A 13,074-nucleotide genomic window follows, 5' to 3' on the forward strand; every position below is an offset into this window, starting at 1 on the left:
TGTATTGCTAGATCAATAGAATGATGGCTGTGGTGATATTATAACACATTTCTCCCTGTTAAGAATATCTAGATACTTTGCTGGCCAGGGTCATTCTAAATACTCGGCTGGCATAGTCATTATAATGTATTGTTAGCTGTGATGATAGCAATATATCGTGGGCAGAGGTGATGATATTATAATTTATGCTAATCTGTGCACCTACCAGAAAATATAAGTAGGACAAACCAAAAATGAACTGTATAAAAGGATTCCAAAGCACCTCATTTAGCCTCCAGCGATTTACTGAAAAAAAAAAATGTATCATCACATTTTCTACACATTCTCAGAAGTAAACACATAATTGGAAAGTATTTGGTCAGGAAACCTTTACCCTGGGGAAAAGGGAAGATTACCTGCAAAAATAACTAAATTGGGTTTTCTCACTTGATGTTTTGACACTATCAGGGCTTAATGAGGTTTCTCCTTTAAAAGGTAAACCTTTTTTTAATGCTGCTTTTGCACTATTGTTGCTTATCCTCCCATATAGAATTATTTCTACTTGAGGTCTTTTAATACAAGTCCCTAATACTCTATGATACTGTATCTACTTCTGAATTATAATGTTCAATAATACAATTATTGAATTACAACATCTAATTTTGAATGGATTACAGCCTTGTTTAGTAAGAAGGTGTTCCAGCACCAATAGTACAACCTAATAAATATCAGAAATGTATTTTAAAGATTGAACACTTGATGAATTATTTGTGATTGAATACCTTGGAACGTTTAATTCTTCTTAACTAATAGGACAACCATATTAATTTTATGTGTGCAGTATGTAATAGCTTTATTCATGTGAGTGATTGCCCACAGAACCATGTCCTTCACCTTCTAAGTACAATGAAAACAAATATCTGGGACTGATATACTGGATGTCATTATTTCTTATTTTGTATAGAGATTACAAATACCCCCATGCCATCTTTATTCATTACCATTACCTTCATATACTGTATATTCCAGAAAATTAACCTACTAGTAGTTCTCAACTCTTGGTTTTGACTCATTTAGCATACATCGATTGCATACATATGATTTGTTATCTGATATTAATGGGGCTATCCACAAAAGGGTGAAGAGTTTGGAGAAGGCAGGAGAAGCAAACAATCTAGGACAACATTGCTGAACTGGAAAGTGACCTGAATTGGAAAAGTTTTCCAAATCAGCAATTTTAGACTACATTTTTCATTTCTGCTTTCTCCAAACTCTTTACCCGTTAGTGAATAGACCTGTGAATATACCCGTTAGTGAATAGACCTGTAAGTTTCTCCTATTTTTCCCTGAAACTATATCAGGTGATCCTCTGATCATATTGTTATGTGTAATACTGTTTATCCCCCAAATTTTTCAGTTCTATATATTTGATGGCTATGCTATGTTGCTTTCAGATCGAAATTTGATTGAAGATACACCCAACTATTCTTCAGGTTCTGAATTTTCTACTTAACATCTGCAAAAACATGTTTGCATTTTTTTCCACTTTTACGTTTGTAATCACATAGCTCATATATGATTTTTTCACAACGAGGGTACATTTTTACTAACCAAAAGAAAGGGGGTGCACTTTTCCACTGACCAGCAGCAATGGGGCACTTTTTTGCTTACCTGAAGCAAGAGGTGCCCTTTTCCACTGACCAGCAGCAAGGGGGGCACTTCTTCACTGACCAGCAGCAAGGGCATGGGGCACATCTTCACTAACCAACAGAAAAGGGAATACACTTCTTCACTTAGTAGCCACAAGGGGGGCACTTCTTCACTGACCAGAGCAAGGGGACACTTCTCTACTGACCAGCAGGAGGGAGCGCACTGCTCAACTGACTAGCAAAAACGGGGAAAGTCCACTGACCAACAGCAAGGGGGTACACACTAATGACAAGCTGTAAGGGGGGAACTTCTCCATTGTTCACAAGTAAGGGGGCACACACTGCTGACCAGCAGTAGGGGGACACACAACTGACCAGCAGTCTTTCCCATGTCCAGCACACCAGTAAGTGTTGGATGCAGAAAATTATTTAGCAGCAGGTAAGTATAGCTATAAAATATACAGTGTATATATAAATGAACTGCGCCAATAAGCAAGCTAACAGCTTCAAGGCACTGGAATGTACACCCACTGTGAGTGTGTATACGTGAAAAAATGAATAACTGAATGTGCCAAGCTAGGTTCGGCACATTCAGTTATTCAGGTAAGTATAGCTAATGGCAAATAGCAAGCTAATGGCGGGACCCATTAGGTCCACCCACTAGAGGCTGCCTGCAGAAAACTACAAGGAAGGTGGATACAAGATCAGTCCCCCTGCACAAGGAGATAAAGTAGATCTGACTGTTCTTTTGTACAGGAAATTCCTGAACAGGGACAAAGTACAGGAGTTGTCTTATGATAGAATACTGACCGGATCTGGAAGAACTACACATAGGTCACTAAAATTCAAGTAAGAATACACATGACACTTGTAGTTAGACAATATTACTTTAGTTCATATTTATCCTTATAGTGTGACCGGCTGGTGGAGGGTGCCGAATTCTCATTATTAGAGTAACATGTACATCTTTTTACATTTTTGCTTAGATTTCCTTTTATCATTGATAAAAAATCATAAAATATATATAATGATATATATTTATAAAAGTAAAAAGCCCCAGACTTAGAAATAACTGAAACAACTAAAACAGTTTCCCAAAACCTTACCACCTTTATACATTTTAGGTCCTTCATTATTTTACATATTTACCGCATGAAAAGAGAAGACTCCACAAAGCAGTAAAACATCATGACATGACATTTATTTCCAAAAGAAATGTTATGTAAATCATGAAGAGACAATCTAATCATTTACACATCAACCTGATTTTTGGCTAGTGTCCTTTTGCTGCAAATTGGTCGAGGTAATAAGAGTTGTAACATGATGTCAGCAATGAAGGCAGGAGCATAGGACAAAGGGAGCCAGAATAATTTGGCATCCCACCCAGCACCATACCGCGTCCGTGGGTACCTGGCTATCAGACCATGTTCCATGCAGTTTGTGACTTTGGAGATATCAGTACTGCAAAGTGTCTTCATAGATAATCTCTGAACTTTCAAATCTAAGATAAAGAGACAATTGTGGTATTAGTGTTGGAATAGACTGAATTCTGTTAGTAATCCTGCTCCTGTAGATGACTAGATTTGTCACGTATAGTCTTGTTGAGAATTATTTTGTTCACCAGCTTTCATTGGCATGCCATGTTCTGGGTTAGTGCCCCAAAGTATAGAAGCCAGAAGGCATTATCTGAAATTGTCATGTACCTGAATCTGTCTTTCCATTGGATTATTGTAATCCATCTCACAGCAGTTCTTACACAGGGAGGGTCAGCTTTGTGGCCCAGTCAGGCTCTATTGCATTGCACAATACTGCCAATCTAAAACTGGAAGCTTACTGACAGGAGGAGAGGGCAGAATGACCAAGTGATGATGACATCAGTGTGGTGGTGCCATTGTCCATTTAACAGGTTGGGAAGTAAGTCAGAGACTAAACTGTATTGCTTTACAGCATTGGAGAGACTCGGCTGACTGTGCTAGCTGACATGGGTGTTTCTGGATTTAAGTCCAGCTAAACAGAATTTTATAGACAGTTAGGATAGTTAACATATACTGTATTTATTTAAACTGTAAAATATTTTACCTGCTAAAGGTTTTTTATTTTGTTATTTTGTTTGGCCAGCTTTGCAAGTTACATATACCCGGCAGAGTCTATAGTTAGGCCGGCGACCTAAATATTTCCTATTTCAGATTTGTGGTTTCTTTACAGAAGTACTGGTCTTTTGCCTGCCAAAAATGACAGATGTCTAGTTAGCTTTTTGCTCAGAGTTCTGCTTTGAATGTGGGAAGTATCAGTTATTAGTTAAAGGAAAAGTATTCGGAAAGCAAAATATACTCTTCCCAATATTTAGAGCCAGTGTGGGACACTGCAGATGTCACATGCTGGATCTAAAGATTAAACACTGATCATTCACAAACCGCTCTTTGTAGAGTTACCTCCCAGCAGGGATTCCCCCTCCCCTCTCTGTTCCAAAAGCGCTCATTGGAAGGACAGACATGGGAGGGAAAGGCACATCTGGCTCAGGATCCCGACAAGATTGTTGGAATCTTTCACGGCTGCTCTACACTTTTAACATATAGCGGGCAATAGCTCCTTAGATGCTGACTTTGGGTCACAGGAGTTAATTAGTAAACATACTCATTTGACCCAAAAGAGGAATATAGGCAAAAAAAAAAGGTTTGGCTTTAGTTCTCTTAATAGTATAACAGAGGCTTGAATAATGCATGTGTTTTGTAATATCCAGTACAAAATAGTTACTTACAATTTTCAAAGTATTTATCTCCATATGAAGATCTGACATCCGGTGTTAGTCTATTCCATAATCTATGCAGATCCCTTTCTATTATTTCAAGGCTAGTTACTCCAGTCTTGAAGAAACCAGGCTCAATAATGCTGACTTTCACCCCAAAGTGCTGCATGTCCCTCCTAAAAAATAGAAAAAAGGACAGAGGGGACAGTTGAGTTATATGTATGTTTCAGGCCCATAATCGTGCACACATTGATATATAGTATGCATGTACGGTACCTGCTGTATATATAAATAGGCTTACATGCCTATGTGCCTTTTGAAGAGAAAAGTTATCCATTGACCACATTCTTTTAAGTTTCAGACTCCAACAGTCTAATGTTTACTTACTGAGCAATGTATTAGAAACACTATAATAATACCGGGTATTGTCTCCCTTTGTATTCTAACCAAACACAATTCTTTGTGGCATTGATTCCCAATTCAATAAACAGTCCTTTGAGATTTTGGTCCATGCTGACATAATTGCATCATTGAGCTTGGGAACATTTGCCAGCTCCATATTCTTGCTGTAAATCTACATAGTAACATAGTAGGTGAGGTTGAATAAAGACCAAGTCCCTCCAGTTCAACCTGTGTGTGTGTGTGTTTATGTGTATAAATCTGCCAGTCTACCAACCAACATCTAAAAGTATTCTGTTGGATTTAGATAACTATACAACTGTCTGTGTACCTTGGTACAAATCAATATTCATCAGACCAGGATACTTTTCTCTACTTCTCCACTGTTCAGTTTTGGTGAGCCTGTGCCTACTACTACGGCCTCAACTTTCTGTTCTTTGGTGACACAAGTGGAGCCCAGCCCAACATGGTCTCCTACTGTTGAAGACCATCCACCTCAAGACTCGACTGGTACTGTGTCTGAGATGCTCTATTGCTCACAGTTGTAAAGAGTGGTTATCTAAGTTATTCAAGTCATCATGAACCGGTCTGGCCATTCTCCTCTGACCTAACAAAGCATTTCTGATGGAAGAACTAACACTCGCCAGATGTTTTTGTTTTTTTACACAGAGATTGCTGTGTTGAAAATCCCAGGAGATCAGCAGTTACAGAAATACTAAAAGTGTATTTCCACTTTTGAAGCCAAATTGGGATAAAGCCTACTTCATATTTTGTATATGTTCGCATTCACACATATATTTAAATATTGCAGCTTAGGTATTGAGATAATCTTTGCTAAAAATCCTAATTAGTTCTCCCTGTTTATGAGAATGCTGGGCAATAGTCTTTGCCATTAATAACCCTCTCTGTACTGTGCTGGCTGGGCAAGAGTCTTTGCCATTAATAACCCTGTCTGTACTGTGCTGGCTGGGCAATAGTCTTTGCCATTAATAACCCTGTCTGTACTGTGCTGGCTGGGCAATAGTCTTTGCCATTAATAACCCTGTCTGTACTGTGCTGGCAGATCTCCATTATTCATTGTAAACTAGTTGTGCCGCACTGTTTGTCCAAACTAAAGTGGGGTACACATGATACCAATTTCGGCTATTTACAGATGAACTGGCCGAAATTTACACAGTGGGTGCCCCTGTTGGGACCTTTTTGCCTGGCATCCCTCGATCAGCTTATGGAGGGAGCAGGTCAGCAATTTTTCGGCCGAACAAAGCTTGTAGCCAGTGGATGTCTGCAATGATCTGGTGATTTTTTAGACATACAGTCATTCTCAATCTGACTGTAACTGGGCACATCAGCTGACGATAGTTTCTTTGGTCAACTTGAACCATACCTAACCTCAGTTGTGCTAGGCATTGGTGAGATATCATTAGCTGGCTCCTGGTATTAGTGTTGTATTGTAACAAAATGATCACTGGATTAGAGAAGAACATGGGATCAAGCTGTGACTTACCTCAAACTGTCTGAGAATGATTCAACACCGCACTTTGACAGGGAGTAGCCACCTCCTCCAAAGGCCAATCTTCCCATAACACTGGCTACATTGACAATTCTTCCTCTGGCCTTTTTTAAAAGAGGTAAAAACTTCAAAGTGACTTCAACAAGTCCAATGAGGTTTACGTCAAGAACTCGGTGAAAGTCTTCCATGTCCAGCCAGTCTGTTGGTCCAATTGGAGTGGCTCTACCAGCATTGTTAACCAAACCATACAAACCTAAGTGAGAACATACGCATGTTAGCACTGAACCATGCAATCTAACTATGTGGTCCATAACAAAACATTAAAGTGTATATCCAGCCAGTTTGGATGTAGTGGTGAAGGGTGGAAACCCCTGTCAGGCTTTACTACTATTCAAGGCTCCATTGTAGAGACTTCCCCTCGCTTCCTGGTCCGCTGACAAGGTTTCACCAGATAGGAAGTGATGGTAACTTTTCAACGGCAACAAAGACAAAAATACAAATGGCCTTTTTTTTAGAGCAGGGGGAAGCTAGAACCCCTGTCAGCATGTTATTGCTGTCTGTGTCCCTGTTGCAAGTTTACTCTCCCTTCCTGCCTGGTGTAACCATTGTCAGAGGAACAGGAAGTAAGAGTAAATCTCTCTAATGGAGTCATAGATGGCAGTAAAACCTGACAAGAGAGCTAACCCTTTTCCACTCTATCCAAAACAAAACAAAAAACCCCAGAAGAACACATTTTGGCTGAGCAATTACTTTAAATACGATTTATATTGCAGGCTATAACTTTTTTTATGTTTATAGTTTTGGATAGAGTAGGAAAGGATTTGAAACTTTGCCATATTTTTATTAATGAGAAAATCTGCAATTGAAGTGCCACACCATGATACAGTATATTAGGCCAGATACAAGTTTTTTTCCAATGTAGAAAACTATACACAAATCCAATGCATTTCAGGAGCTGAACCTTCAACAGAGCTGAAAAAGTGACACAATGTACAATATATCTATAACTATAACCCGCAATTCAATTTGGAATATGACTCAGAAACGATAAAGTAACATAGACTAATAGTAGAGTACAAGGTAAAATCATAATAAACACCAAACATGCGTTCCACAAAATAATAAAAAATGAAGGGTGATAAAGACCTTTATTGTGATTAAAGTATACATACTCGAGGGTATATATATATACATATATTATATTTTTGGTGGGGAAGAAAGCGATCCTTCACCAATGAATATATTCTGAGCCTCTTTCTTTAACTCTCTTTCTGAGCAAGTTGATGTTCGTATTTCAAAATGATTGGACTGAGACAATGCTCAGTAAGGTTACCCAAGCCCAAAAGTTTTTTGATGTATAGGAATCATTTAATGACTATTTACCGACTATTACAAAACAAAAATTTATGCAATCTTTTATCATGACACCGTGGTACACTAAGAGGATGATTTGTAATGATCTTCTGGTTATTATATAGGCCACATTAAAAAGTATTTGCATTGTATTTACCTCTCCAGCAAATTTGGAATATAGGTGTATATAGCCAGAATGTAATTGAATGCAATCCGTGAACCAGACTTTTGCCCTGCCCACCTGTGCACAGGGAAGGAGGAAATACAATCAGAGAATACAGACCAGGAGGAGAGCCACAAAGGGAGAGGATTGCAGCTGTATGCAGAGGAGCATGGACAGAACTGCAGAAAGAAGGACTTCTTGGTTGGGAACAGTTAAACTTTGCAGTGTGGGGGTAGCCCCACTGCAAGGGTTAATACAATTTTTGCCTTGAGTTCTGCTGCAAACATTGCAATGTAAAGAGCTCCACCTAAAGAAAGTCAGCAGAGCTTAGTGTCTCTTTTTTTATTTCTTATTGGTATTTCTATTGCGCCGTAAAACTTAACTCCAGACTCACAAATGTTTATATAAATATATTCCTCATTAGGCTTAAAAGATATAAATCTGACTTGTGTGCACCAAATGCCGTTGGAAACCCAGATATTACCATGCAGCAGTGAGATCATTACACATACTCTGTGTGGGGAGTATAGCTGTGGGAGGGGCCCAGCAGGCCCCACCCACTACAGGCTGCCTCTAGAAAACTACGGGGGGGGGGGAGGGGGCGCAGACAAGTCAAATCACCCTTTAAGAAGAGAGAGAGCAGCAATGACTGGTCTGTATTACAGGAAACTCCTGCACAAAGACAAAGTACAGGAGTGGTTTCATGATGGGCTTCTACATAGATCCGGGAGAAATGCACAAAAGACACAGAGATCGAAGTAAGAATAATAGGATTTACAGAGGTTTGTATACTAACAATGCTATGCTCCTGCCACAAAATAGAAAAAACATTTTGGATGGAGTTTCCCTTTGACAGTTAAGAAATACACCATACCTCTATTGCCTGTCTCTGCAGCGACATATTCCACGGCATTGTCAATGCTCTTGGGATTGGTTATATTCAGTATGACTGTTTTCAGTGTCGGAGACGTGCACACTTTTAAGTCCTCGCATCCCTTTTCTGTTAGACACGCAGCAATGACGATAAATCCTTTCCTATGAAGCCTCTGAGCCAGTAAATTTCCAAAGCCGGAGTCACAGCCAGTGATAAAGACGTGTTTTTCAGGAATAGCTTTAATTTTCACACTGTCTCTAATGGTCCAGCAAACAAATAACACTACAACGGAGGTCACAATGCCCATCAATGCTGGCTGAACAATCCACAGCTACAAGAGAATAATGTAAAAGTCAGCTAATTTATCCATGCAGAAAATACTATTTTCAAAATTCTAATGGCTGCTTAGTATCATTAAGGCTGCTAGTTGTTTTGTTGAATGTGCTGTATTTGCTACAGTTACCTCTTTAAATCTTTCAAGCAAATCCTCATGTTCTTCTTCTCCCTGCTGAAATGACAGAAATGATAATTACCTAGATTGCCATATAAAGTTCCTTTCACTCAAATTAGGTATATAAGACTTGTTTCATTTGATGTCACAAGTGTCAGGTTGATGGTTCTTTGTCTTACGCTACATGGTCAAAAGTTTGTAAACACCCGGCCATCACAACGATATGAACCTGTTGAACATCCCATTCCAAAACTAGAGGCAACCAAAAAGCAAAACTAAATAGGAAAGGATCCCCCAGAGATTTTGCCATAATGTGCAAGTATGAAGAACAACATATTTACACATTATTCCAGACTGACCTCACATAGTGACCTCCTCCAGCGATACAGCGCCAGTGTTTCCCCTCGTTACTCCGTCATCTACTCCTAGTCTTTTTCCTCGGTCCAGAGTCCTGGGCTGCCCTAATTGACTGGCCAGGTTTGACACTCGTTTTACCAACATTCTAGAAATCTCGCCCTTGCTATTATTATCGTTTCCACCTCACTTTACAAACGCCACCACCCAGGGCCGGATTTCCCACAAGGTCAACCAAGCAGGGGCAGCAGGGGTGTAGAACTGATATCTCCCGATGCCCTGGTGGGTAGTTGTTTTCTACATTTAGCCCTGCTTTGGCCAAGCAGAGCTAAATGTACAGCAGGGAAGCCACCGCTTGTTTTGTACAAGTGATCTTGACTGAGCCGAGGTGAAAGCTGGGTGAGAGCCTGTTTCTGACAGCTGGGCGGAGCCAGCCGTGATGTTACTGCTGGCTCCGGCCACTTGCAGAGAGATCAGCGTCCCTGGTTACCAGCTAACCAGGGACACTGATCTCCAGACAGCCTAACTCTCCTGGGCGCTCCCGGCCGCCCAGGAGAGAAACACTGCTTTTTTTATTCTGACACCATAGGAATGCATTGCAAGATTCCTATTGGCTATTGCAATTTGCAAAAGCCAATAGCAAACCAGCTATTGTACCCGCCCACTGCTGCAGTTCTCCATCAGGTCCCCACTAGTGATTGACAGCAGCAGAGGGCGGGTACAATAGCTAGTTTGCAATTGGCTATTGCAAATTGAAATAGCCAATAGGAATCTAGCAATAGAAAACAGTTGGGTGGAGCTAGCTGTCACTGCTAGCTCCGCACAATCGTTTTCTATTTTTTTTTCTACTTTTTTTCTGTTCTGCTCGGTCCCACAGAGGGACCGAGTAGAACAGCCGAGCCGAATGCCGCTCAGCGGCATTTGGCTATTCACTCACTGCTGTTCGGCATCTATAAGAATAGACCGAACACAGCGAGTAGCCTGCCGTAGGTTCGGCTTAGCCGATCAAAATGTTGGATCGGCTGAGTCGAACTCCTTCTGCACTTCGGGTAGGCCGAACATGCTGGGCATGTTCGGCCGACCCGAAGCCACCCGATGTGGTCATTCTTTCGCTACAGGTCCTGCTGAAATGAGCCGTACCAGCCTTATGTGAATAGCCGAACAGTGTTCGGCTCACTTCGCTTTAGGTCGGTCATTCACTCGGCTTGACCATATTACTGAATAAGGCTTTTATCTTTATGAAAGCACAGTGAGGTTGTTCACTTTACATAGGGAATATTCAATAAGCTTAATGAATAAGGCAAAGCAGCTTTTACTTCAATCATACATATGCCAGCAAAATTCCTGTTATACAGACTATACAGTGTATCCAAAGTAAACACAGCTTCACCTTATCTACCAATGGCCATTTTCGAGCATTGGTACCGCACAAAGCTAAGTGTGGTGCCTTGGGGTACTATTCATTTTGAATGGCACCCTAGCACATCTAGCCAGCACATTGTAATACATGTACATTTTATCACACCACATCTGCAATGAATAGGGTCATCTCCAAACTAACTGATGTAGAAGATTCATGTAGGGGCTGATTGCCAGTACTGTGTGGGGGGAAAACAGAATAATAATAATTTCAGAGGAATCACATACATGATGTCAAATGGTATTGGAAAGGTGGTGCTAAAATATATATATATACAGTATATATATATATATATATATACATATAGCAACCAGACCTCTGCAGATAGTGAGGCACATGTATGGGTACTTTCGATAGTGAGAATGAGAAGGGTGAATCAAAAATAAAAAAAAGAGCTGCGCACAAACACTTTATACCCTTGGGATATCAGACTAAGCATTAATGTCTATGTGCTCAATAGAGATTGGTGCAACATTATAGCACCGGAATAGAATTATCATTCGTGCTTCCTTTTTGATATTGGGCCCTACATTCTCTTCTAATGACAATGGTTATATAGTCTTGGTTAACTGCATATGCATCAAAATGAATTGGGAATGAGTGTCACAAAAGACTCGGGCACACCTTGGCGTTTTCTATAATGGAAAAATCCTTCAGGTGCCTATTAGATCTCTTAGCTTTTGACAGCCTTAGTGGGTGATATCAGAAAATAATTATTGCTTGCAATAATAATATAATGCAACTGAACCTGGCTGCATGCTGGGAAATCTGTTATTTATTTCCTTTTCACTGAAATGTGTACATCTATGGCAGGCTTTAGATACACATTGCAAGCTTGGGTCTGGCGCCTGAACATAAGAGTTAAAGCACTAAATATTTAGTTTGTCTGTGCAGCCCTAAAAAATGTTGGTACCTATATTTATTGCAACTACCACAGACAAAAATTCGTACTGCTACCACCATTACTACAACAGTAGTTGCTACTATTCCTTCAGCGGCAACAATTAACAGCTCTACAACAACAACCACTTGTACTACTAATACATTAACAAAAACAATAAGAGGTAAGGCTACTGCTGCAACAACAGCAACAACTAATAGTATTAAGTCAACAAATACTATTGCTACAGCAGCCATTTACTCTTAAAACAACTAACCAAAGCTCCAACCATTGTTGCTAAAACTACTTCTACTATTACTAGGTAGCTAATTACCTAAAGCCACAATGCTACTACAACCAAAACTATTAATACTTCTACCATTGTTGGTACAGCTACTGCTAGTACTACAGTTGCTAAATAGCTACTATTTTATAGTACAAATACTGCAAAAACTGCTGCTCCTTTACTACTACTACTGATGCTTCTACTAGTCTTGCTATATATAATACGTACAATTGCTACTACAACTGCTACATTTATGTTGAATAGTATTGTTTTCCTAGTAAACTAATAAATACATAGAACGTACCAGAAAATAAGGTGTAAATCATGCAATGTCTAACAAAATATCTGTCTATGAAAAAGTCATAAGTAAATAAGATGGGCAGCCTATATCTGCTATTATTATTTTGTGTAATAAAAAAGCAACAAAGCAGGATTTGGTTATGACAATGTACTTACTTTGTACAGCCACATTGTAAATCCAGGATATTTTAAAGCACCAGAAATAGGATAGGAGAGCAGCTTATGCTTTTAGCTCATAGTGGACTTTGATAAATTCTTCTGCACTGATGTAAATGTAGATTCTATTTTCCAAGGCATCACTTCTAAAGTATAAAAAGAAAATTTCCCTCTCCCCTTGACTTTAATGTCGTTTTCATTGGGCCTCAAGTAATTCCCATGCATGTTGTGACTATTCAGTGTCCGCTTTGGTACGTCATATATCCTTGTCCAGATTATGTAGCCACTTAATCCTTATTAGTAAAGACTAATTCACAGGCATCTCATCTCCCTCAGGGATGGAGGGGCTGAGGGTTAATTATAAATATTGTTATGCAAAGCTATTCAGGGTATTAACTTCAGTAATTGTCCAGAGTCCCATTTTTCCAAATCAACTACCTGGCTTTTCTAAGAACCTTTCCCCAGTCTGAGAAGTCTTTCATCAACTTAATGTGCGCTCTGTGTTCCTGATGGATTACTGGCTACTTTTTAACCTCTATCATTATGCCAGATTA

General features: G+C 39.6%; 1 protein-coding gene across 1 annotated transcript; it reads right to left on the minus strand.

The window, feature by feature from the left end:
- Positions 1-2,878: 2,878 nt before the first annotated feature.
- LOC108796978 (retinol dehydrogenase 7-like) lies at positions 2,879-9,625 on the minus strand. Its single transcript, XM_018568546.1, has 6 exons — positions 9,536-9,625; positions 9,137-9,181; positions 8,674-9,004; positions 6,278-6,536; positions 4,387-4,550; positions 2,879-3,129 (listed from the first exon to the last, which is right to left on the minus strand). Exons 1-6 carry the CDS (start codon positions 9,623-9,625, stop codon positions 2,879-2,881), a joined length of 1,140 nt encoding a protein of 379 aa, XP_018424048.1.
- Between the last annotated feature and the right edge of the window lie 3,449 nt (positions 9,626-13,074).

The sequence above is a fragment of the Nanorana parkeri genome, unplaced genomic scaffold (genome assembly GCF_000935625.1).
Source record: "Nanorana parkeri isolate BGI_ZX_2015 unplaced genomic scaffold, ASM93562v1 scaffold1206, whole genome shotgun sequence".
Classification (NCBI taxonomy): Eukaryota; Metazoa; Chordata; class Amphibia; order Anura; family Dicroglossidae; genus Nanorana; species Nanorana parkeri.

What these genes read in the sequence shown, in the direction of transcription:
- LOC108796978 (XM_018568546.1), bottom strand. Translation starts at nt 9,625, where the DNA reads ATGTTGGTAAAACGAGTGTCAAACCTGGCCAGTCAATTAGGGCAGCCC. An exon ending in GACTAGGAGTAGATGACGGA is followed by an intron (nt 9,182 to 9,535) that starts GTAACGAGGGGA and finishes CTGTCATTTCAG; the next exon opens with CAGGGAGAAGAAGAACATGA. An exon ending in AGATAAATACTTTGAAAATT is followed by an intron (nt 3,130 to 4,386) that starts GTAAGTAACTAT and finishes TCTTTATCTTAG; the next exon opens with ATTTGAAAGTTCAGAGATTA.